Source organism: Columba livia, chromosome 1, assembly GCF_036013475.1.
Source record: "Columba livia isolate bColLiv1 breed racing homer chromosome 1, bColLiv1.pat.W.v2, whole genome shotgun sequence".
NCBI classification, from domain to species: domain Eukaryota; kingdom Metazoa; phylum Chordata; class Aves; order Columbiformes; family Columbidae; genus Columba; species Columba livia.
In genome coordinates this window covers 199,385,271-199,412,673 of record NC_088602.1, presented here as the reverse complement: position 1 = coordinate 199,412,673, position 27,403 = coordinate 199,385,271, and the positions used below count along the sequence as shown (strand labels likewise).

The 27,403-nt window shown below is 37.1% G+C and overlaps 1 protein-coding gene and 1 non-coding gene across 13 annotated transcripts in view; both read left to right on the top strand.

The window, feature by feature from the left end:
* The window catches only part of MAGI2 (membrane associated guanylate kinase, WW and PDZ domain containing 2), a 742,272-nt gene that overhangs the window by 228,880 nt on the left and 485,989 nt on the right, over nucleotides 1-27,403 (top strand). For all 12 annotated transcript variants that reach the window (XM_065049176.1, XM_065049172.1, XM_021300626.2 and 9 more), the window contains exon 2: nucleotides 38-154. In XM_065049176.1, the coding sequence (XP_064905248.1) occupies nucleotides 38-154 (117 nt within the window). The remainder of the gene's footprint in view (nucleotides 1-37; nucleotides 155-27,403) is intronic.
* Nucleotides 11,432-11,562, top strand: LOC135578378 (U6atac minor spliceosomal RNA). Its single transcript, XR_010469892.1, has one exon. It is a non-coding gene; the product is annotated as a U6atac minor spliceosomal RNA (small nuclear RNA).

Genomic DNA, 27,403 nt, shown 5'->3' with positions numbered 1-27,403 from the left:
TTTTAAATCACGCTTTCATTTGTCTTTTCCTTGACAGGAGGCATTGTTGATAAGGACCTTCGTCACTACCTCAATTTACGGTTCCAGAAAGGTTCAGTAGACCATGAGCTCCAGCAGATCATAAGAGACAATCTCTACCTCCGCACAGTGCCATGTGAGTAGGATGGAGATGAGCAAATCTGTTTTCTTACTGGCAACACACTGTCTGAATTAATACTGCTGAGGCAATATGCAAGGTGTGAAGAGGTGGACTGTGGATGAAACAGTCTTTCTGTAAATAAATCAGTGGCTTGGTTCATGTCTTCTAAGTTATTGTTAAGGAACTAAACTATCTGATGCCGAACTAATTTCTGAACACGAATGGTGTTTTCAAAGTTGCAGTTCTCATCAGCTGTGGCTCCAGAATAATAATCTTTTTCTTCTGCAGTCTTAGAAAGCACAAATATGAAGAAAAAAGCATGTTTCTGGGCTGGTTAAATTAATGCCCAACAGAGAGAGCTTGATCTGCCTCGTATTATACTTTACATAATAATACCATGGGATTTAGAATACAATAGGGCAACCAAAAAAAAAGTAAACTAGGAAGTGTTGTTTAGGTACAGCAGGCATGGCAATGAAAGTTTGTATTGTCTTGCATATGTTGTCTTTTGTTGCTGCATGAGTCAATGGTATCTATATCTGAAGTATTCTGAAACTTTTAAAATAATTTTTGTAGCTATTGACATTATTCACCTATTTCTGCAGTAGGCATGAAATTAAGCCGAGTTTGTAAGCCATATCCAGCCATCAGGGGCATGCTGTTCAGAACGGATCTACTTGGCTGACAGACAATGTGTCATTTAAATTGGACTGAAGTTCCATTATTCTTCCCTCACAAAATAATAGCTTAGTAGACAAAAAGTAGGTCTTTTTTTTTTTTTTGGCAAAAAAACTGCACCTTTGAACTTGCAGTCTTGACACTGGAACTATAGTCAGAGGAAGGTGCACTGAGTGACTGTGCTATTTCTATGGTAATGAGTGGGTGCTCTTTGAAGCCTGTGTTGTTGTGTATGATTTTCTTTCTTTACATTAAAGAATGGAACTTCAAAAAGCTCCACCAAAAAGAAGGTACTCAAGCATTTATCTTCTCTTTTGGAAGCTGAAGATAAATATTAAGTCTTAATTTCAGGAGTTCAATTTGTCCCTAGTTAGAAATGAAATTGGAGAAAAAAAAAATAATTATTACCTGCATGCAGAAAACAGAAACCTTTACGTCTGTGTGAGATTTATGATGAATTAGGTTTGTCTGAAGGTGCTGAGAAACATCACAGCTGAAGTTCAGATGCAAGTACAAATATATTTTGAGATTAAATCCCACTTTTTAGGATGTCTGGGAGGGTCACTAGCATAAGAGTTTACTTATTATAGCCCCAGCACATGCTTATTAATGTCGCAGATCCAGATTAAAAAGAAGGAAAACCCAACAATATTGCAACTACTGCACTTGTGTAACAGATTCTGTCTGTTGGTGATATGGGCATGATGAGTAGTTTTGGGGTTTGTTTTGGTTTTAATTAAGGCAATAATAAAGTGTTCTCATTTGTCAAGTGAAATACAGTACTCACAGAAGCAAATCTATCGTTCAAAAGGTAGCACTACAACCACAAAGACCACAATTTGGAACCTAGAAACACTTACCGTTGCTATTCATTTCTGCTGTGACTTATCCATTTCTGTGGTTAGATTCTTAGACTGATTTTGTATTACATATTGGGCATCTTTTGCTAAGTAAGAATCAGATTTTCAAAAATAGTATAGTGCTGCAGACGACGGCTGCTGAATTGCTAGGTAAGTAGGCATGTTCCTTCATGGTCCAGAAGACTCTTTTTCAATAGTGGTGGTAGAAAAAAAAATAGTGCCTGTGTGGCACATTTTCTTTGAAATTTTCTTGAAAATCCTATGCAAGTAGCCTTCCTGAAATGTGTTTTTTTAAAATAAAGAAATTAGCAAATGCAGGCAGAGTGATATGTGGTTAGCTAAAGAAGTTTCCATAATCAGGTAAAAGAAAAAGACACCATCACATAGATTGTAACTGAGATTTCCCCTCAATCATAATTGAGGTAAATATTTTTTAATGCAATTTTATTCTGTCTCCAGCATTCATGTTTAGGAGGGAAAATGTTATCAACTGTTTGTTTGGTTTTTTTTCAAGTAACTTAGGAAATTTTTGAATCCTGAAAACTTGTAAAGGGTGCTGGTATTCAAAAATTCCTACTTTGGGCAGTGTAATTTACAACTGGTAGGGAGATTTCTTTAGTATGCAAAAGTAATATTTAACTGCCTATGCCATCGCCCTCAAGGTCATTTAATGACTACAGACTAACCATGTACTTATTACAAATTTTGCAACAGGTGCCGACACAGCAGAAGCAGCACTCAATTTGGTCAAATTCCTGTGCAGAAAAATAGAGAGCGAAAGCCAACTGCAGGCCATGTACCCTGTATTTCCAAAGACAAGGTTATAACATAAGGAAAAACAAAAAGTTGAAAAATAGGTGTCAACCTCTTCTCTTTAAAAATGCACCTACAGTCTTTCCTCGGTTATAGAGGTTTAATTGCCAGTGAAACTGGCAGGATGTTTACAAGAGTCCTTGACCTTGAGTTTTTAGTGTTCTTTGCTTGTTGTATGGACTGACAGCCCTGGCAGTGCTGTGGTTTCTCAACCTTGCACGTCAGACTAAAACATCTTTTACTTATGTGAGATGAGTGAGTATTCTCTGTGAAATTAGGCAGCAGAGAACTAAATCCATGCCTGTTCTAAATCAGGATAAGCCAAATCCACTTAGAACAGGTAAACCGGTATTTATTCAATAAGAATTTGAATTGTACATTATATTTTACCCTGTGTGCACGAAAGGATGGGTGGTCAAAAAATGCATTACATGGATATGTACTGCCCTTGGAAACTGAGGCCCCTGTGGATGGGATGAATTCACTGTGTTTGTGATCCTTGCATTTCTTTATTTTTAATAAAGCCGTGGCATTTTCTACCAAATTAAAAATGACCGTGTAACCCTAAAAGTCAAATGCTGCCTTCCAGAAGTGGTTGCAATTCTTAGTGCCATATGAAATTGATTTTCACTGCATTGTCAACAGGAATTACACGCATATATCCCAGGGCAGAACATGTGATTGTATTTGCAGCAGTTGAGATGCAGCCGTTAACTAGCTCTGTCCCCAGAGCTGTGTGACAGCAGTAATGAAGCCGATACATAAGCAAGAAAATGAAAAAAATTCTGTTAATTTGAAGCTGAGTTAGAGAAGCAATAAAGCTTTCAACCAACAAGGTCAAGCAACCAAAACTTTTTAAAATATATAGTATTGCAAGTAATATAAAGGAAAATACACTCTCTTTAGAAGGAAGACTGGGCAGTGGTCTTCTATCAGGGCACAGGTCTTGTTTTAATGCAAACAGGAGAACTGAAATTCTGGTGTTGGGAAACCAAAAGTAATACAGATGATAAATATTTTGAAATATACTCTCTCGTGTATTTTCTTCCCCTTTTTCTGTTTTGTGGGTTTTTAGCATAGTTTTCATACCCCAAACTTATTCCTGAAGTTATTTAGAGGCACTGACCATTGAGGTTGTCCTATAACACAGAAAAATAGCCATGACAAGAAGTGGTAGTTGTTAAATACAGGTGAGCAGTATCTGACACTTCCTGTCCAAGTGCAGGGATCTAGACAAAGGCCAGAAGTACATCTAGGACTGGGAATGCTTTGGGCAAACAGTAAATTAGTTGTGTTACACCTTGTGCTTGGTAGTGCTGTCAGCAAACTACAGTTGCCATGTGGGCAACCAGCTTTCTAGTCCTCACTAATGCAAGAAGAGAGAGCTCTAATTTTGTGTCATCAAAGAATAAAACCTTGGGGAGAGTACATGACAGGAAAGTAGTTTTGGTAGTGACAGTCATGGTCAGACCTGTCTCCTGTGATATGTCCTTCCAAGAAACTGCAAATTCTATTTCGTTAAGAGCTGGCAAAACAGTGGAGCTGTAGTTGAAAATATAGTCTGTATGCTTCAGGGAATGTGAAATGATGGTGGAAGACATTCTGGTAAAAGAGCACTGGAAAAAGTAAAACAATGACAAGCTCATTCACAAAAGTGAAAAAACGTTTATGAATTTGAAGAGATTCCCATTGATATCCTCCAGGACATAATCTCACATCGACAGTAGCTCAGGCGAATTACTCTGTCATGCTGCACTGATTTACACTGGTCACGTGTCAGAAGTGATAATGTGAAGTAATTATAAAAAATTAAAAAGAAAGAGAGAGGGGGGAAAAAAAGAAAGTCGATGAGGTGAGGAAGTTTTCTACCTAGTGTTTGCATTTAGAAAAACAATGATGAAAGAATGGAGAGGACTGGGTGTGTGGCTCAGGCTTATTGCACTGGATAATGCAGTGCTACAATTAACTCACAAGTCTTGGAGGCAGGATGGTTTATTTAAGACATTTTTCAGCAACACAGGCAAAAAAGTTTCAGCTTGTGACTCAGCCACATGCTATTTTTGAGTGGCCACAGGCAAGAAATATAGTAATTGTGTGCTGTAGTTCCCCACATTCGATATGGTGATAATAGTTCCTTCTTTTTCCTAATTTTCCTATTGATGTTATGATTGCTCTGTGTTAGGTGAATGTAGGTAACACATTGAACTGCAGATATGAAACCTATGAGTGTTTAATAACATCTTTTGCTGCAATTTCTTATTTTTATCCATCTCTGTGAATAGTTAGATTCTTGGGTCATTTTGGGTGACTTTAAATAAGACCTTCATTTTCAAACATAGTTTTGTTCCATTCTAGTATAATCTGGTCTATGTATAAAAATATTTAACCCACATGCTGCAGTTCTGTCTGCTAAAGCCTTACGTCATACAAAGTATGCAGTGTATGCAGTGTTGGTTTTTTTGGTTGTTTTTGGTTTTGGGTTTGTTGGTTTGGTTTTGTTTTGGTTTTAAATTTGTTTGTTTGTTTTTATTTTTTTTTTTCTTTTATTTCCTGGACTCACTTTAGGGTGGTGAGGACACAGCCTTAGGGGAGTTCACACTTTCAGACCTGGGGAAATCTCTGTCTCCAAAACAATCAGGGTCTCTCCCTCTGGCAGAAAGGTGTATTATATTAGGAGACCATGTCATTCCTATTTTTCTTCATGGGTACCAAGGAGAAGAAGTAAGGGTGTGTATATACTGAGTTATGATGGGGTTTTCCTCTCCTTTGCCTCCTCCCTGGGGTCAGAGCTAATAGGTATTATCATAAAACAGTAGTTTGTATTAGTTCTAATACATTTTATATTAATCACTGTAACAAAGAAGTGACAAATTGAATAAATACTGAAAGAAATCTCAATTACATGTCCAGTTTTTCATCTGACATTTCTGAATGTAAAGGTGAGGAAAGGGTGGCAGAAGTCAAGTGGGTAAGAGGGGTAAAGTGGCTGAGGATACATCCCACTTAGAAGCTCTGTGTGTGGAGTTCTGCTGCTCTGAACAAGGATACGAGATATACTTGACTAATCTATATTTGGACAAAAATGAGGCCTTTCAAATTTAATTTGTAAAATACATTTTTCTCTTCTAAAAAGTATATATCCAAGACCATTCAAAGGGGCATGTATGCAACGGACTTGCCAGTGGTTTCATATATTTTTCTATTGTTTGTGTCGAAAGTATATTTCAAGGGTGGAAATTCAGTGCACAGCTTTGTTCTTAAAAGAAACAAATTAGAAAGTCCAGATATTGTCAGTTAACAGATCTGCCAGTTTGATGTTGTTTGGAACTATTCTTAGGATAAAATAACCTGTGCTTAGCACACTGTGCCACCGAGAAATGTCTGCATCACTGGAAATAACAGTACCTAACTTTAATGACTACTTTATTCTTTCAGACAAGTGTGAGTTATTACGTAGACTTTGCTTTTATGGCTCAGAATAGAGCAACGCAGAGCTCTAGGGAAAGGTTCTTGTTGTTGTGTATCTAAGGAAGCACACCTCTAAGGTGTATTTAAAGCAGAACCATTGGCAAGTGTATTCAGCCTTTTTTATATCTCACACAAAATTAAACCAAATCAGGTAATTACCTGAGATGAGGGCCCCACTGTGCTGTATGCAGCACAGCCACATGTATCAGCAGATGAGGTCACTGCTTCAAACAACTGACAGCCTAAATAGAAGAGGCAAAGAACAGCTGACAAATAAGCCCAGAGCACAAAGAGTGCCTGAGTTGACTTGCAAGAGGTGGACTAGTGGTTAAACTGGTGCCCACAGTCCTTGCTTTATTTTCCACTGCTACATGTAGTGTTCCTAATGACATCCTAGAAATGCAGACGGTACACTGACCTGTTTCTCTGAAGACCTTAGCAATGTCTGGTTAAAAGAGATTGGCTTATGCATCTTTACATTGACTTTTCTGTGTGATTTTATGGGTTGTCTGTTTCAGAGCAGGGTGCTCAAGGTTACAGTCAGCATCGCGCTGCCTCTCCTTCAGAGAAAAGACAACCAAGTAAAACCCAATTCCGACTTATTATATTTATCAAAGTGAATTATGATTTTATCTTAATTGAGATCTAGGGTAAAAAGATGCCGAAACTTTGTCTGCTACTAGCAAGGCTGATGATAGAAAATACTGTTCTGGTTGTTAGTGATGAGAGAGAACACACAATTTCTGTCAGCTTTTCTCAGAAATTTTACAGCTGTACATATTGAAGAAATCAGCTCTCATCTTATTCAGTGACTAATACATCTGTTTTAAATAGCTTAAAATAGGAAGTATTCAAAAAAATTAAATGCTGTTCAAGACGAAGGGGAGATGGGAAGTATGTGATGTGGTATAACTGTAGTATGAAGTGAGGTGTAACAAAATAAAGAGCAGTAGTTGTTTACCTGTTATGACATTACAGCTGGAATGTCCCATAAAAGATTGTGGGAAGACATTAGGGTGATTTGATTGACTGTACAGTCACAACAGCTTGTGCTTCTCTGAGGTCCTTGCACCCAGATCACATCTGTAAGAAAGTGAGACTGCCAGCTCTGCCCCCTACTCCCATTCTTTCCACTCCTTCGTTCCTTCTTTTCTGCTCCCTTAAACACTGTGTTTTTATTTCCCATTTTCAAAAACAAGTCATCCTAAATCAGTCATTTTTTTATACTACAGTGCCAATATAACACGTAATCTGATGCACTGCCAGCTGGAGAGTTGATATAATACCACTGAAGTCACTAGAAGTTTTTCCAGTGAAAAAAAAAAAGCAGGAAAAAGTTCTGAAATTGCAAACCTGACTTTCTTTTAAAGCATTTTTCCCCCCAAAAAATATTATATATCTTCCTTAAGTGATGTTAACTGGCATGTGATTTAAAGACTAACATATCTGACAAGCAGTTTAGGTTGCTAATTATATCTGTCTGTAATTACATATATGTGATATAACACATGCGTGATGCCAGCTGAGAAGTTTAGTTACAGTATTTGTGCTGATTGCCCCCAAGAATTGACCCATTCTGCTTTAAACTTTGAGGTGGCTTTCTAGTGTTGCAGAAGAGTTCTCTAATTCACATGATCCCAAAAGGATAAAGGATAGTGGCAGTTTTAAGTGAATTTTCTTTATAGCACTAATCTGATTGATCACTTGAGAACCAGCAGGAAACTAGAGGGGCAATAGCATAAATCTGATAAAGTACCTTGTCTCTGCAGAACAAGCACAGCAAATAATAGAAGAGGCCATAATTGACTTATTTTACAAGTAAAAGTCATAGCTCTTGACTTGCCCAAAGCAGCTTGAAGTTTTGGGTAGAGACTGTATCTTCCTATGACAGTTGGCTTTTCCAGCCTGAAGGTCTTAGATGTACTATTGACCTTTTTCCTGAAATAACAAAACTATCTTTGAAATTACGAAAATTACAAATATGATTAATTGAAGTTGCAGCATTGTTGAACATAAACATTTCTATGGTTTATGAACCATTTTTTATTTATTATATGATCTTCTTTAATTGCTTTCTTGATATTAAAATAATTTAAAAGATATCCTCTAGATGAGTTCAGTCTTCATCTAAAGTCAAATAGGTAAAGAATTGTTGGTTTTTGTTTTTTTTTTTTTCTTGAGAGAACCTGAGGTACTTTACATGAAGGCAGAAGTGCATGCCAGGTTGAACAAGTTTTATGATAAAGCGTGGGCAATGCCATTCACCTGAGAACATCAGAACTGCTTAGACTGAAGTTGCCTCAAAACGCTTTTTCATTTTGGAGTTTTTAATGTCTTTGGATGGCCTTTGGATTTGTTGTCTTTTTAAAGTATCATTTTAAAGCCTTTTTATTTTTTTAACCCTTTCTGGCTTCTCTCAGTGTGTTGAAGATAAACTGTCAGAGACAGTGGTTAATCTTGACTTAACTTGGTGATTTGCATCAGAAGAACAACTGAGCGGTGAACATCGAGCATCAACAGCAGCTATTAGAAATTCAGAACAATAGCAACAAAAGAAAAAGGGTTGTGTAAAATAATCGATATTCAGAATTGGATTCCCAAATTAAGCTATTAAATCCATATTTGCATCATTGAGCAATAAGATCCACTATCAGTTTTGGCAGGATGTGCTTCTTTTGGTTTTCTCTTCTGAGACTTTTGTTTGCAATCACAACAAAAGCAAATCAGTGGTAATGAGCATGGACATCCTTGAGAGTAGATCATCTGGTGCATATTAAGAAAATTTGTTTGAACTGTTAAGCAGCTGGTCAAGTTCAGGTTCACTAAATAATGAACTTGGTCACATCTATATCTCTGAAGTGCACCTGCAGTTTGGAAGCTTCCTCACACCAGCTGGAGCCCAGGTCCTCACTAGTTTCTCTGGACACCACACACTGTGCCACTGCTACCTTCCTTTCGAAATGTCATGTCTATGTTGCATTAATGAGATTATACAACTGAGACTACTTTAAAGCTTTTTTTCAAGCTTTGAGATTTTCGTTATGCCTGCACCTTTTCTGGATCTTATGAAAAAAGGATTTCAAACCTTGTGTGTGTGGTAAGTCAGGGTCAATGGACAAGTACCTCTAGTGGCACCGTGTTTTAGAGTCAAAACTGTCCTGGTTGGAATAAATCTTTTTGAGGAAAACAAATAGAGAATGAAGATTAAAGAGGTGCTATTTAACATCTGAAGAGTGAATAAAGCTTTGGTTTCCCCAGTAGGGGTGAGGTTAATTTATAATTTAATGGTGGAAACTGTTGCGGGGAAAAGCTATTTTCTTCAAGTCCTCTCCTTTTAATTTCCCTTTATCCTGTGAGTACCACTGTCCTTTCCTTTTGTCCCATGACACTTTGCCACAACTTGATATTTCTCCTGTGTCTCCAGGTTTTTATTATACCTAATGCACTTTCTTTTTTCCAATGTATTACTGTTATTAACACCTCAATCTCTTGACTAGCTATCAATCTAATATGGATTATTCAAATCATTCTGTCAAATTTATTTCAATGATTCTGAATAAGGAAATGTTCTTACTGTGGAGATGGCAGAAATATACTTGGGTTTAATACAAATTATAATAAAGCAGAGGTTCGAGATAGTATTTCAAATGAAAGCAGCAATCTGGATTTCAAAGCAGAACAGTGGTAAAATTTCAGCTTTAAATTCTTGTCTTTAAATTTTAGAAGGTTGCTATGAACATATATAAAAGGCTCTAGAAAAAAAATATGCTTTCCAGTTAGAAATTAGATTTTTTTAATATTGGATTTTACAATAATAAATTACATGTGTAATTATCTTCTCAACTTTTTTTTTTTTTTATTTTAGTGGAAAGTAATCAGTAGTACACATGATATATCAGTAAGATATTTTCACATTTTTCAATAAAATAGTGGGTCACTTTATAGGTAGTAAAGAGTAAAATTCAGGCCAGACTGCTGACTAGTGCAGTCTCTGCCTGTGTACTAGTGGCCTTTAGCTAATGACACAATGTTTTAAATTGAAAACACCCTACCTCATTTAAAAAAAAAAAATAGAATAGTATTTTAGTTTTGTTTTGTTTGTTTATTTGTCTGTTGTTTTCTGCAGAAGCCATTGTGGAGCCCTGCCTGGCAAGTTTCATCAGAGGTGTGTCAGGAATCAGGCAGTAGGGCTCTGTCCTGCTATGATTCATTCGTTTCACAGGATATTTAATTTAATTGGCAAATGCACATGGCACTGTGCTCCTTCTCCAAGAGCTTTTAGAATCCAGAGAATAGCCTATCACTTAATGACCTTAGTTCACTGGAAAACATAAACTACGATGGCATCAAAATAGTTATTTGGCAAAAACAAAAAAAAAACACACACACAATCACACACACGCAAAACCACAATACTTTTTCCTTTGGAGATTTTTCTGCATTGTCTTCCACTAAAATACATCAAGTAATGAGTGATTCTGAGCCTGCCCAGGTTCTGTTTGCTTGTGGAAGATTGTCAGCACTGCCTGCGTTTCCTGACTGGGTTTGCACTTATGGTGCAGCAGCTCTTCACCATTTTGAATACCACATGCAGTGAAGAGCTGGGCTACTGCCTTTTCATTCTATCCCTGCAAATCCTCTGTAAATCTATTTGGGGCAGTCTCATGTAATACAAAGGCTTTCCTTCTTTAGTCCTGACAGAGGGAGCGATTGGGACAAAAAGAGGGTATCAGGAACGCATCCCTGTACAGTGCTATTATACAGTTGACATTTTTTGCTAATAGTTGCAATATACAGAAGCTAGCACAATTTGGTGCAAAGCCCCTCAGTCTGCCAACATTGTGCAGCTTCTCCTGGTTGCCCCATGCTTTGCTCAATTGCAGCTGATGAGGCCCAGCTGGCTGCATACTTTGTTTCTGTTTTTCATGTCTAAATACAAACAATTTATATGCAAAAGGTGGCAAAACCATTTCACGTGTATGAGTGCAGGTACCCTAAAGCATTATGGGCAGAATGAGGCTTCTCCAGTTATTTTACAGCTTTTGGCAAAGAATTAATCTTGCACTAATTGGAACATACCTGGTTATGCCAGGTTTGTGGAATGCACATTTTATCATTCCTCGTTAAACCCGTGTGTATATATGTTGTCAATACCAATACCTAATAATTTTTTTCTTGTTATGAATACCTTTGTATGATTTAAGAAGTGTAAAGCAGAAGACTACATTTTGTATGTTAATTTCATCTCATAGTGTTATCTAATCAGAATAACTTAGAATAATATGGCTTGTGATTACATTTTTCAGATATAAATCTAAAAAATCAAAAATATTTTTGAACTTGAGGCAAAAAATACAATATTTGATTAAAGAAGAAGATGCAAATACACTACTGAAATTTGAGAGGTGTTTTTAGCTGGAATAGAGTTAATTTTCTTCCTAATAGCTGGTATTTTGCAGCCTTAACCATATACATGTTGTGTGAAAGAAGGAGAAAAGGTTCGCACTCCCCTTCATAAGGGTGGAAGAGGCCCCAGTGGCCAGTACAACACACATGCAACTAAGGCACTGCCACCTACTTCATGGCATCTGACCACGTTTTTGCCCTATGTTGGTGCCAAAAGGGCAGTTGTGGTTTAACCTGGCAGGCAGTGAACACCACACGTAGCTGTTCACTCACATCGCACCTCCCACAGTGCGATGGGACAGAGAATCAGAAAAAAGGTAAAGCTCATAGGCTAACATAAAGACAGTTTAATAAGACAGAAAGGGACAATAATAATAATAGTAAAAAAATAATATATAAAACAAGTGATGCAATTGCTCATCCCCATCAACTGATACCCAGCCAGTTCCCAAGTAGCAATCCCCCAACTAACTTTTCCTTAGTTTATATACTGAGCAAGACACGGTATGGTATGGAATATCCTTTTGGCCAGTTGGGGTCAGCTGTCCTGGCTGTGTTCCCTCCCAGCTTCTTTGCATCTCCAGCCTGCTGGCTGAAAAGTCCTTTACTTGGTATAAACATTGCTTAGAAGCAAAGTATCGGTTTATTATCAACATTCTTCTCATACTAAATCCAAATAGCACTATACCAGCTACTAGGAGGAAAATTAACTCTATCCCAGCCAAAGCCAGGACATAGAGTAGATTAAAAATAGGTTAAAAGCATTCAAATTCTTCAGTGGTGTCTGAGTTAGCACACCAAATGCGCTTAGTGGCCAACACTACCAGAATACTGCTGTGAAGAAGCTAGTATTGTTGCAGCTAAAACATTACTTGTGTAGTATATGTAGCTTATGGTGCCAGGTTTTCATGTGTCTGAAGAAAATGAAATAGGAGGTAGTTGCTTGTATGTCGAAAACTGTGATACATGCCTAAAGCCATCATTCTTATTTGTACTTCAGTGACTTTGTATTTCCATAGCAATATACAGGACCTCAGGGTTAGAACCACAAAGGGACATAAGTAGCTTCCTAGACTTTTGGTTTTTCTAGATCTGTGGTTATTAAAATCCATGTTCATTTGCTGTCTAACTTTACAAAGAGAGAAAATTCTTAGTTGCTTAAGTTTTCATCATTACAAGTACTTTAGCAGCTCTAACATTGGTCTGGGCAGGCATGTGAATGTCCTGGCTCAGGTCAAGATTGAGTCTATTAAGGCAAATATTTGGGTCTCCCGAGGAGTATGTTTTCTAGATGTTTATCAGGTACCGTACAAAGCACGGTAGAAATCATTGTTTTTGTTTGAAAAAACTGCTGGTGGAGAGAAGAAACACCCCGTGTTTTTGACTCCATATTACTAAACCCTGGCTGACCCTGCTCAACGGGCAGGTGGTGTTTGACTCCAAGTCTCCAGCAACTGGGCAGGGTGAGGAAATTATGACTTGAGGCTGTAGGTTTTACACAGGCTGGAGAAAGCAGCTTACATCCAACCTAATGCTTAAGTGATGATGAAACTTTGTGAAGTCTAGTCCATACAATAAGCAAGGCTCTTTCCCAAGTACCCCTCGAGGTTTATGTCTTCTGGGTAATCTAGTGCAGCGACCTTCTCAAAGATAGAATAAATTCAGGCTGCTGTTATATTTCCATCTTTTGCTTCTTTCCTTCTAAGTCCTCGGAGGAGATGGTGAAATGTACAGCTGAGTAGTGAGTCATTCTGCTCTTCAGGGTTTCATTCAAGAAATACATGATGTATTAACAGAGTTCCCCATTGATTACCAAAGGCTATGGGGCAGGATTTGTTGTGTATTTTTAGCTCTGTGCATCACATAAAATGAGGTTAGCTATAACAGATACTATTTAATCTTTAGTTTATCTTTGTGTACTTCAGAAATAATGATAATTTCCTGCAGTGCTTCAAAACTTACTGTGAGGTAATCAGTCACTTTTCTCTGCAGTGCAAATGCATCTGTACTTGTATCAAGATTTGGGCACCAACTCACCACTATTTAAATACACAGTTAAAATTGTACTGACTCAGAAACATGGCAATTAGAGCCAGAAACAATTTAGTAATCTGGATTTTAAAGCTGTCGGATAATAGTTTTCATTCTGGTTTTGTACTTTATAATGCCATGTCCTGGAAGAGAGCGATGAATTTTGGAGAAAATCCTTCCTTTCATCATCTTCACAAAAAGAGAGCATTTAATTACTCCTGTTCTTTCCTGTCATTATCCTCAATTTGCATCTCCCAACTCTTGATGTGTCTGGTGGGCTTTTGTAGGGATTTTTATTTTTCAGACTCTTCTGAGTAAGATGAAAGATTATTTCTGGTCTGGATCAGAGCTGCTGATTCTGAACTGGAAAAAAAGAAGTGGAAGCAAAGCCCAGCTGTCTGAGGGATTCAGTGGTGACCATGCTTCATGCTTCCACTAGCCTCCATTTTTTCCAGAATATGTATGAAGTCCAGTGTTTCTAAGAGCTTTTATTTCTGCCTACTAAGTTGAGGAAAATATCCAAGCTTTATGCTTATAAGAATTTATTTCCATTAAGTAGTTCCTATTTTATTGAAATTCTTTTAAAAGTTCTGAAAAAAGGCAGTAGATTGTAAAAGAAAAGAGGAGGCTTCTGCAAGATGCAATTATATTGTCTCTCTTTTATTAAATGTGGAAGTCTTGGGCAACAATAATAAACATAAGAAAATGTTAGTTCTTGTATAATCCTCCATTAGCATCATAAAAGAGAATTCTGAATAAAGATTAAAGGGTTGGTTGGTTTTTTTTGTTTTGTTTTTTGTTTTTTTTTTTTAAAAAAGAGGTTACACATATAAGTTATCTATTCTACAAAGGAAGGAACCTTAAAAGCAGATGAGCATAAAGGAAAATGGAAAAGATGAAGTAGAAAGGTTAGTTATAAAAACAAATTTCTTTGCGTCTTCCACATGGCAGTTTTTGTTCATCAGACAGTGGAGTGGCCTGAAATGCAGACACGTCATGGGGGAAGCTGAAGTGCAGCTTTGTCCTTTAGCTCAGCAGAGACCTTGGAAGTGACGTTGTCATTTTTCAATGAGGATTTCATGCAGTGAGCAGTGTGCACATATACCAATGTTTTCGTAACACTGTGGCGATGATGTATCTTGTTTTGGTAACTTTAGAAGAAGGGAATCTAATAACGACTTCAAAACTTAAAACTTTCTAACTGAAATTCCAGAAATAAGGCTGGAATATTTTGTTCTGAAGGAACAACCCTTAAAGAATTGCCTTTCAAGGTCATGGATAAAGCTCAGCAAAAAGATGTTAAACATTCATGTACCACGTATATCACTTTTATTTTTAAAAAGCAAAACTCCCCTCATAAATTCCTTACAGCTCATTAGTCACTGTAACCTTCTAGTGGTATTTTTCACCGAGTTTGAAAACATGGAGGGGTTGCTGAGGGCGTGTAAATGAATTATGGCCAGAGGCCCGACTGTGCTCTCCTAGAAAGGCAGAAATCTTTCTGACTTGAGAGAGAACTTCCCGAGGCTGCCAGTGTTACTGTCATCTTTAAGGGCATGTTATAGTATGGACTGCAATTTCAAGTACAGTAACTGGTCTTTTACTCTGCTTTGGAAATGTCTGTGCTCATAATCAGTTACCAAGGACTAGACAAAAGCTGAATTTTAACAGGAAAATTGTGCTTTTGGAGAGACAGTAAGCTCTAAACTGAAAATGCACCTCTTATCCTCCCATGGAGCCACTTCCCAGGTGTACATGACAAAGGATTAGACCGTGTGGCAGTTGCCTGTGAAGCCTTTTGGGTGGTGGAAGAACACATGGATAACTCCTGAAGATAAATTTTCAGAATTGTGTGCTACAATGAAAATTGTCTACAGTATCATGTTTTTTTTTAATAAAAACAGACCATTGTTTTAGACTTAAGATCACCTTAAAACCAGGGTATGCTGTATATTCACTTAAAGAAAAAGGCAGAACACTTTTTGTTTCATTTCATGAAGCCTCTTCTGAAGTGATCGCCATTTGTTTCCTCAGTTCCACTGTGACTGATCTAAAAAGGAGCTAGAACACTATCACCTTATGCTGGCTTAGGCATTGAAAGCAATAAAAAAATAGTTTTGCTGGAGGGGTGATTTTGACTTACCAGGTAAGAACATAAGCAGTTACATATGAAATGTACAGAAGCACAGTCGTAACTTGGAGCGCAGTTTTTACTGCTCAAGTGAAATATCATCATGAACTTTCATTGAATTGAAGTGAGAATTAATTTAGTTCTCTGTGTTCCTGTTGTTGAATTACTACAGGCCTTAACTTTCTGCATCATGTAAAATGACACAGCACTTCCCCAGACAATGCAGTGATGTTTATAGCAGCTTAATTTTCTTTCGTTATGTGACTCCATGTAGCACCTCTAAAGATGTGATTTGTGCAACACTAACAATCCTCCAAAGTTAAAGCTTAAACAAATCGATGTCCATGAAACACAAAGTACAATGCACTTCATGCTGCTGGCCAGAAGGATTAATAAATGTTTAAGAGTTATATAGTTATATACTATGAGTGATTATGGAAAATAGATTCTCAACCTTATTATTCCAGAAATCATTCCCAGGAGGCTCTGCAGTGCTCCAGTGCTTCCTTCTTCTGCAGTTCTGTTCTGTTGCAGGATCATGGCACAAGGTTGAAAATATCTTTTTCTCCTGTTATGTACTCCATTGTATTATTTAAATATATGCTTATAGAAACTGCTTCTAATTTTGTGCCATAACAGAGGAGGAGGATGAGAGAGGAGAATTTGCTAGACAGAGAAAGAGAGGAACATTTAAAATGCCCTGGCCTGTGTTTTGGTTCATACCTTGTATGTACACCCCTGTGCAGAGCTGCTCTGTTCCCCGCGAGTTGTGTGCTGTCCCCGTTCAGACAGAATTGTGCAGAACTGCAGCATGTGGCAGAGAAATGTGCACCTATACAGTACTCCCTATGGTGCTGTGGTCTCCCTTCATACCCCAGTTCTCCTTTCGTACCCCAAAGAGAGATCACAGAAAACATGGGAACACTTAAAGAGCAATTTCCTTGGCAAATATGGGGTGTCCAGTGCCAACAACACAGTCCTACCCTTTTCAAGGTGATGGCTGTATCTGTGCTAGAAAAAAACACACAGAGATGAATGGAACATAGTGACCCTGTGGTGTGAAGGGATTTCTTTCCCTTCATCTCCACTTTTAAAAACATACAACATTTTTAAATGTTCCATTAGTTTTGTCTCCTCTGCTCCATGAATCTCTCACAGAAGTGTACTTCCAGGATTATTTTCCAGTGACACGTGCTGCCAAGTTTGAGATGAGAAAACTGATTCTGAATGATGTAGCCCAATTTTCACTTCTGGGAGCTGAAGAGTATCACATCAGCTTGGCAAATATTATTCTGAAGCTATTACATCAAAGCATCCAGTAGTAGTTTTGAAATATGGCCCTTAGAACACATGTAGGGTTTGGTTTGGTCTTTTTCCTTGTTCTATGTAGGATTATTTAAAAGATTGTGAGTCAAAATCTTCAGTTATATTCTCATTGTCCTTGGTCAGATTCATGTTTCCAGCCAGCTGCTTTGTTAAATCTGGGCCATCTACTATTCATCTTTCTGTGTCACTAAAAATCCTGAGCAGAGAAAAACAGCCACAGTCCTATAGCACAGGAGTGACTAATGGTAAAGACTTCAACCTCCCCTTCCTCTCACCCTCCAGCTCCACAAATGAGTTCTGCAATAGTGTAGGGAAGTGATGAGTGTAGATAATCAGAGTCTAACTATGTGGGTTCACTCGTTAAGGCAGAAATACGTGAGCATAACTTGTGTGTTCATTCTCTGCTTGTAGCACAAACACCAGTATCACTCTGCTAAGAATTTGGGCTTGCTTGCCATCAACAGAGGCAAGGTTTTCATTCTCTGTGTTTCACTCTGTTCATGAATACAGAAGTGCTGCAGTAATGCCGTTGATTGGATGTAATGCTGCTATTGTGTAGTGTTCATATATTGGTTAGGATTTTGCAATATATTTCAGATGATCAATGCCATAAAAGTAATGATTACTAGAGGTGTTTGGTGATTTGAGAAAACAGCCTATTTAACATAAATGCAAGGAAAAGGAGTTGGTAATTAAATAAACCACTTCATAACTTCTTAATTTTATTTTCACTTTCTTTTTTTTTTTTTCCTTTATTGTATTATTCAAATGAAAATTCAGTGCATGACAACTGAAGTGTAATGCATCACAATTCTATTTCTTTCTAAAAAGGCTGAAGGTGTTTGCCTGTATTTAAGTTCTATATTCATTATGATATATGTTGTCTATTCATACTGCCCGAAATTATTGTATTCATACATGTAGAGAGAAGGCAATGCCTACACTGACTGAGGATGTGAAGGGATCTGTACATCCTTGGTGAGCCACACACCATCCTGTGAGATCAGGGTCTCAAGTGTAGCGCTCACAAGAACTTGGGTGGAACAGGGGACTTGGAGCATGTACCTTACTGATTTAATAGCTGAATAAGGTCTGCAGCCAGAGGTCTTTTCATCCTGTTTTGGAACTTTTTCTGTACCATGAATTTTAAGTGAGTACATTTCAGAGTTTCCAGTATTCTGAATATACACCACCAAACAATTCTCAGATAATGTCAGTCAGTATAACTTCATTGCCATTGGGGTGTTTTAGAGATTAACACTCTCTCAGGCTATAACCTTGTTATGATTGCCAGCAAACATGAAGGTCCATTTTCAAATGATTATTGAATACTAACAGCTCTCTTCTTTTTACTGACATAGATTGGCACAAATAGCTCTGATCATTGCTGAGCTAAATATGCTCCTGTAATATCAAAACAATTAAATTGGTATTTTTGTAGCATTTTTCCATAGAGACTTGTAAATTGCTTTGTTCTCTAGAATTACAAAATAAATTACATAAAAGTTTAATCATAGAGCTGTAAAAGGTTGCAAATGTGAAAAGCAAGAATTTTATTGTTTTCTTTAAATAATATGTTGTTATTATCAATTCCATAGTTTTAAAAACAAAACAAACTCACCCTCAAGTTCAAATTAAGAAACTGTATTCACTTATTTTTCTGTATTTGACAGAATTCATTTTTGCAGGCTAGTTTTGCAGCACAGTGAAGAGCCAATTGTCATAATTGCTGCCTGGGAAGGGATATTTTACCAAAGTATTTCTGTCACTTCTCCACATTTTTTTCTTTAATCTTACCTCTGAAAATAAATGTCATGTTTTAGCTTAAACACTGTTATAAACAATAGCATGCCTGAATGCAGCTGCAATTGAGGATCTACTTATTCTTACTTTTATGAAATTGGTGCAGGCTTCACTGCTAATCCCAGGTGCACCAATCTTAATCAAAGGCAGGGTGAAAAGCTGCAATTCTACCTGGTCTCATTTGCATAAATGTGATTTTGATTGGGACTGGTTTAGCCCACATGTGCCTCTGTGAACAGAGGCAGAACAGTATGACCACAAGAGTGATGAGACTTACAGGGTGACCTTACAGTTTGTGATTTCAAAGCATACCCTGTTGAGAAAAAATAGAATAGAATAGAATAGAATAGAATAGAATAGAATAGAATAGAATAGAATAGAATAGAATAGAATATTTCAGTTGGAAGAGACCTACAATGATCATCATTTAGTCCAACTTCTTGACCAATTCAGGGCTGACTAATTTAGAGCATTTATTAAAGGCATTGTCCAAATGCCTCTTAAAGACTGACAGGCCTGGGGCCTCGACCACCTCTCTAGGAAGCCTGTTCTGGTGTTTGACCCTGTCTGTATAGGAATGCTTCCTAATGTCCAGTCTAAACCTCCCCTAGCACAGCTTTGAACCGTTCCCACGTGTCCTGTCCCTGCACACCAGGGAGAAGAGATCAGCATCTCCCTCTTCATGGGCTAGGGCTGTTCACATAGGTAAAAGGTACACATTTCCTTGAAAGAAGGAAGACGTTGGATTGAGACAGTATATTTTTATGACAAGAGGAGAAAGATGATGTTTTATCATATAATTCTTCTGAAGAAATCTGTGATAAACCAACCTTCTACAAAGTCAGAAGGTACTTAAACAGGCTTTTGGTCATTTGAAAGGTTGAATTATAACTTTCAGATGAAAAAGGACATGAGAGGTAGAAAATATGTTGCAGCATGGATTTTGTAGTCTTCAGGATGAATGTGACAGATTGAGAAGCACACAAGAGAGAAGCAGGAGGAGTAATGCAGGAGGATGTTGATCTGTAGCTTGGTTATAGATGACAGCAATGAGTAAACAGGGGGAGCAGGGAACATGGCGTTGAACACTCAGAAGGACTAGGGCAGATCATTGAATGTCCTGAGTTGGGAGGGCCCCACAAGGATCATCGAGTCCAACTCCTGTCCCTGCATGTTACAATCCCACAGTTCACACCATGACTCTGAGGGTGTTGTCCAGTTTCTTCTTGAACACTGTCAGGCTTGGGGCCGTGACACCTCTCTGGGGAGCCTGTTCCAGTGCTCCAGCACCCTCTGGGTGAAGAACCTTTTCCTTATGTCCAAACTAAGCCTCCCCTGGCACATCTTCCTGCCATTCCCTCAGGTTCTGTCACTGGTCACTAAAGAGAAGAGTTTGGTGCCTGCCCCTCTTTCTCCCTTTGTGAAGCAGCTTTAGACTGTGATGAGGTTTCCTCTTAGTCTCCTCCAGGCTGAATAAACCAAGTGACTTTAGCTGCTCTTCATATGGCTTCGTCTCCTAATCCTTCACCAACTTCATAGCCCTCTTCTGGACACTCTCTAGCAGTTTAATATCTTTTTATGCAGGACAATGACCTCAAAACAGAAAGAGCGGAGAAAGTGACAGACATCCCCAGCTTGGACCAATTCAGGGCAGAGATTGTAGCAAAATTAGAAGCCTTTTTGCCAGAAGGCAGCTGCCCAAACAGTGCGTGACACATGCAAGCATATTGATGAACATGAGAAACAGAAGGCCGGGCTGGATGTGGTCTGAGGGGCCGCAGCCCCGTCACAGGCCTCAGCCAGAGGCAGCCCAGCCCTCCTCAGCTGCTGTATGAGCTGTGGTGCCATATTAACTTTGCTCTCCAGGTTCCTGCCCACACTGCAGACATGTTAAGCTTGTGTACACTTGCACTCATTTATATTGATTCTCTGCATGAGAATTAAGAATCAGAGGAGGGAGAGATGAGGCTGTGGGGGGGCTTGTGATCATGGGTTCATAGCCGGCAGGTGGGAGGGTGGAGGAGGTGGGCATGAGGTTCTGTAAGACAAATGAAAAGAAGAAGGTGTAATTGTCACTAGACTGATTGAAGTGGCAAACCTGTGGGGAAAATAGTGTGTGACAGGATCATGAAACATTGCATTATAATAGAAATCCAAAAGGAGATGAATTAAAACAACTGCTAAACTATGACATTTTCTAATTTTTTGAGTACTATGGTTTACAAGTGTAATAACGTTCTTCTGTCATAACTTACAGAGTAGAAACAAGATTTTTGTGATGAAAGAAAAGAATGAAGAAATTTAGATATTTAACTTGCTTTGTTCCTGCTTATAATGCTGGCAGCACTAAACAATACTCTGGAAAAAAATATATTTCATGCTATTTTTAATGTAAAGTAACTACAGCTCTCACTAAGTGTGAACACTGAAAAAATTTCTTAGTAGAAAAGACAGTATCACTTAAAATATTAAAATAAAAATTTTAGTTGACCCTATCAGATACACTTTCTCCACATAGTTTTACACTTTTTTCAAATATCTTATTAGTTTTATGCAGTTCTGACATTGCTGAAGGAAATAAAAAAAACAATAATAATAAAAATACTTGTTGGCAGTTGCAGCTGATAGTCTGGAATGATACAGAAAACAAAAGTAAGGAAAATTCTGAAAAAAATAGAAACTTGCTTAGAGCATGTCCAGCCCAATGTTCATAAAGCTGAGATTATGTTGTTTATTTGTAGTAGCTGCATAAAGCTTATGTGAGCTATGAAATAATTTATAAAATATGAGAGAACTAGTTCATCATCTTTGTGCCAAGCAGGCATTCATATACCAGATGGGGAAGCCAGCAGCATTCTTTAGAAAAATGCAGTGGAGCTATGGGAAAGGAAAAGAACAATAATTAATATTTTCTGCTGTCAGTTAATGTAGATTATGCTCTTTTAATCTCAAACATTTCTCCAGGGTTTGTGGCAAAATCAGAAGCACGTGAAATGCATTGTGGGTGCTGGGGGGCCTCAGAAATACACTGCAATGATATACTGTTTAAGATGAGAAATGTTTTTGTCTAGATGATAGCGTGGACTGAACTGTCAAGGCACTTTCTCCACACAGCAGTACTACGCAGTGTGTCTTACCAAGAAATGTCCATGGGCTGTCGTACAGTCAGAGGTGCTCAGACATGCAGTAAAAGAGAAACCTACATATTGATGCTACAGAGAAAAAGTCTATATTTAGTTTATTTTATCTTCAGAGATTTAAAGCATTCTAGATTAGCTGAATATTTACAATAAAGTCAGTGTTGAATGGTATTTATTACTTGGCATTCACCTTTCGTCTTACTGTGTCTGTCTCTTTTTTTCTTGCCTCAGTATATTAGCATTTGAGCAAAATAAAAGACAGTACATGTGAACAGTTTCTTGGTTAATTACTGAGATTTTTTTCAATAAGTGATTCTCAGTCTCACATTCACAAGTGAGAGCCAGGAGCTATAATGCCTTCCTGTTAATGACGTGTCAGAAGACCCAGTAGGAGAATGTTTTTGAAAAGGTATTTTTATGTGGCTTTTAGTCACTGAATAACCCCGCTGCACCGAGGGTTTGCAAATTAATGGATAGTGAAATGATTTAAACAAATTTAGTTTAATTTAAACATGTTTGAATAGGTGAACATTATTCTGATGATTCCTGTTATTGGCAAGATGCAAGCATCAGTTTACTTGCAAGAAAGGTAATTAAAACATGAGTAGATTGAGATATGCCGATCTCAAATGCCCAAAGTGAAATATGAACTTGACCAGGTTTCACAGGATTTTGTGCTGGATCTGGCCATATCTGCTGTAAGAAATGAACATCAACCTGTGCTTAGAAGTGAAAGTTATTTAGGGTGAAAAAGAAGGTCACTAAACTTGCTGAAAATTAATTTTATTCATATATAAGTCAAGAGAAATAATAGCCTTTATAGGTTTCTTCTGAAGGCAGATTAATGAAGATTCATAACCTGATTTCATATACAAAGTGTAATGTGAAGTGAAACGTGCTATCGAGTTAAATATAGTTAGTATTGTCAAAATCAAATTCTAAAAAATTACTCAAACCAGAAAAAAAAAATCCTCAGGTTTATATTCTTTTTGGTCTAAGAACATTTTGTTTATTTTCATGGTTATGGTTAATAAATTATTTCATACCTTTCAGGAAAGAGAACATTTCTTGAGAAAAATGCTAAAACATTCTTTATATGAGTAATCTCTTTAACTTCATGGTATCCTTATGTCATGAAGACTTAGTCTTTGCAGAGTAGGTATGTTAGGCCTCTATGAGTTAATTGATTTTATTATTTCTCATGTAAGGAGAGTGAAAAAAGATAAAAAGAAAAATCAAAATTGTTAAACTTCCTCTCCAAATGTGAGATTTCAAATACAGATCTAGGTCCATGAATAATCTATACCTCAATATTAGCTTCAGCTAATAGAAGCTCAGTTAAATGGAAATTCTGCAGTACCTTTGACTGAGGTAGAAGTCCAGTTCTTACATGTTTACTCAAGTCAGAATTAAAGATTTGCAATTAAAGTTCCTGATCATAAGTTTCTTATAGGCCTTAGTACATTTCTACTGCAGCTGAGCATACATCTGATTATTATTCATAAAATTTCTTATTTATATTTTTAAATATGTTAGCAGAGGTTGATAAAACTCTTAGAAGTGTTATTTCATCACCCTGAGAACTTTTTTCTTTAGTATTTGCTTATTGCCACTTTATATTCAAGCACAACTTCTCTGGACAAGAAACAGTTCTGTTTCTTTATGGTAATTCATGTTGAAAAATAATGGTTATTCTTTAGATAAAAACATCTCCAGTTGGGCACAAAAAGCATGATAGCTAACACAGTTATCACTGGTATGAAGGCCTTCAATTACACATTTATAGCACAGACATTTTTATAGGAGAAAGTAACATCTAAGAAAAATGTGAAGTATCATTTCAGTGGTGGACCACATATATGTGAATTAATTTCTGAACATCCATTATCAGATAATGTCTCATAGCTTTCCACTCAGTGTTTACTCAGTGTTTTGATCAATGAGGTGAGAAAAATGTCATTCACTTCCACAAAGAAAGTTTGCCTTTCATTTTTTCCAGTTTATTTTCCCATTTGATAGTAAAATGTAGGTAGTGCTTGACTCAGTTGAACATGAAAAAAGCAGAATGAGGATGAATGATGCTTTGAAAAATGAGCACAAAAACAAGTACATGCGTAAATGAGGTTCTTAGGGACATGGTTTAGAGGTGGACTTGGCAGTGCTAGGTTTGCCACTGGACTCAATGATCTTAAAGGTCTTTTCCAATCAAAACAATTCTATGATTCTATGTTCACATATTAAAGTGTATACTTGTATTATTTACATATTTTATTCAAACATATTCTTTCTGGAAAAGTAAGGAGCTATACTAAGTCAGTTAATTTGAGAAAATCATAGCCAGGGGGTTGGAGATTCTGGAAGATGAGAACATAAAACTATTCAGAATTTTCTTCCAGACAAAAGAAAAAAAAAAATCAGAGAAAGATTTAATCTTTAACTACCCTAAAAATTTTAGGAGTAAGTGAAGAGTCTACAAAGAACAGAGAAGACATTTGTCACCCAAGACAGTAAACTCTGTTCTACATGAATTAGACCTCCAGAGAACTAAACAAAATAGTAAATTTTTTTGACCACACAAACGAAGCATGAAGTTTTTGTTGTGAGTAGAAACGTTTTTAACCAGAACACAAAAAATTAAGTAATATTTAATTTGCAATATTGTCTTAGATATTTACTCCTAGAGTTTCAGATGCAAAAGTCGCAACACAGAGTTTAAAGTAGTGATATTCTTGAGCAGTTACTGGTACGGTGACTTAGCATTATAAGGAAGTTTAGGTCATTGTGCAGCAGTCATCCATGGAGAGTATATAATCCAATATAATTCATTTTCTTGAGCATAGGGAATGGTCACTAGTAAAACTTGTTCATTTCCATCTCTATAACTGTGTTTCTGGTTATTGAAAATTAAATGTCATGTTTATTATTTATAAAACAATCATTTCTATATTGGTTACAGTTTTGAATATGTTTTTATACACTTCCGCCATCAAACCTATTGATTTTTCATTAGTGCTTTTGGGAAGACTTTCTCTTGTCACAAAGTGGTTGCTAATGTCCTCACTAAGTGCAAAAAAAAAAAAAAGCTGACCCATCAAGAAAGGGACTTGATTGCAGGATCTATTCATAGAAAATTTTCATTCTCTCTCACAAGAGAGCAGCAGCATTGCTTGTGAATTTCAATTGTAGACATTAAACCATTCTGCTAAGTTTCTGTATCTTTGAATAGAAAGCTTTAAAGGGTTGTTGCATCATGGATTTTTACTAAGAAAATCACTCTAGAAAATCAGCAATGCTGCATCTATTTATGCTTTAATCCTCATTTTAACTTTCTTATTGACTGACTTTTTATGTGTTTGCCTGTCTTGAGAGTTGAGAATTGCTCAATGATTACAGAACATTCTCAATAATAAAAATAATGTCTTGATTTATGAAAGTCTTTCAAAGGAAAACATTCAAAAATACTTAAAAAGCTATCCAGAGAGCTTTTTAATGGGCTTTACACTCCGTGTGTCTTTCGTATAGATTCAGAAAGCTACGCAATGAGTTAGGCAGGAATTTCTAGACTAGTTGGCTCCATTGCCACCCATCAATGGCAGTGACAGCTGCTATCTCTGCAGATCTACATTTATGCACAGAAAGATAAATGTAATTTCCCTTCTCACTTTCCAAGCTGGAACCTACATACTATTATCTTCTTGTTTCCCTTATGCTCTTCTCCCGCACAGACCTTTCCCCATTCATGCAGGAGCCCAAAGTCATCCCTTCATCACTTCAAAGAGCATCTAGTCCAAGCCACAGCGTAATCATCTTGACACAGGCAAAGCTAAAAGTTGTTGTTGAGTTCTCCCCATGGTGCAGGTTTAAGTAATGAAAAATCTGTTCCAAATCATATAACTAAGATAATCACAAATGTTTAATGAGCAGATTTCCTTACAGGGCTCTCTCTTCTATATAAGTGCTAATATATGTGGAATTTATTTATCACCAGCTTTCAACTTGGCATGGATACCAAGTTCACAGCCTGTCATCTTAGTCATTAGATTTAAATACCAGAAATTACTGGGCCTTTCCCCATTATCATATTTTTAGGATTCCAAATCTATCGGTAGACACTGTTTCCTACAGTAACAAAATATTTCTTTGGTCACATTGCACTAAATAGTGATGAAAACACTCCTGTTGCCCTGGTCTCACTTTGAGGCAGCAAGGCTGCACCACTGTACAATGGTGCTTTGCTTTTGTTTTATTTCTGAGTGTTTTCCAGACAATGCATTTGATCTATTTTGACATCTGTCTTTGAAAACAATGCTCATTTCTCACCAATTATATATATAGGCTAAATAAGTTTCTTAAATATGCATGTCTAGGTATATAAAGTTGGAGAGCATGAATTCCCCCAACTGTCAGTATTCTATGAATTCACCCTTTGCATTCATGGTGCCAATTTTGCTTTTACTTGGTAAATTTTTCCACCTTTCCATTTTTCCTTCGGCAGGTATTTTAAGTTCTTTGGCTGTCAAAACGCCCTTGGCAAAGACAGTTTTTTCAAAAGTTAAAATCTTTTATCCACTGAATTATCAAGAAGGTTTAATTCACTTTGAAGTATATATGAAAGAAACTGCATTACAATTGATTCTTCTTCAGGACTGTTTTCTCTAGGGTGAGTTTGGACAGGCAGAAGAAACCCTGCAGCACTGGGATCCCAGCAGTGCCTCGCTTGCTGTGATTTTTGCATCCAACATTTCATAGAAAATATTTTGTGTATTTTATAAGTAAATAAGTGATCTTCAACTGGTTCTAAGTGAATTTCAGAGAAGGCTAAAGGAAAATGTTTGGAAAATGAACAGAAGTCATTAAAAAAGAATACTGAACTGCGTTCACCACTGCCAAATGCAGTGAGAGCAGGTGGAGCTATTTTATGACTCCTCAGCAGGTGAACAACTCCCCACCACGTCCCCATCCCCAAAGGTGTAAAACCCTTGAAGTTTCTGTCATGAGCAGTGCATTTCACGTGGAAAGCAAAACTCTTCCTGCAGTAGGAATTAACAGAGTTTTTCTGCTCTGGCATGTGTTCATTAAAATCCTATGGATCATACTTATCCCCATCCCTTATTTTACATTTCTATATAACTCCCAATACATGATCGAGTTACAAGGTTATAAAACTTTTCCTTTTGAGTTGGACTTTTCTGAGGTGTGATCTTTGCAGACATCCATTCTGGACCCCAGAAGAGACCATACAGCTAAACAGACATTGACAAAGTCTATTTGTCACATCTGAGTAAAAAAACAGTTATCATCCTTTTACCATGAGGTAGAAATGAACAGGGGAAAAAGGTGAGGTAAGTGAAGTATTTTATTGTATTATAATGAAAGCTTGAGGTTGCAAATATTTCTTTTGCGATCATGAGACATTTTTTTCCTTTCCTAGTGAAGAGGTCAAGGATCTATCTAGGTACTTCTGGACAACTGAATTTTTTTGTGTTCATACAATACTCATGACAAGACATTGACACTTACCAGTGCTTCTGAAATACCACCGTATGTAGCTGATTATAAAGGTAACACTGCCAAAAAATGTAAGAAATATAATCCTAATTTAGTTTGA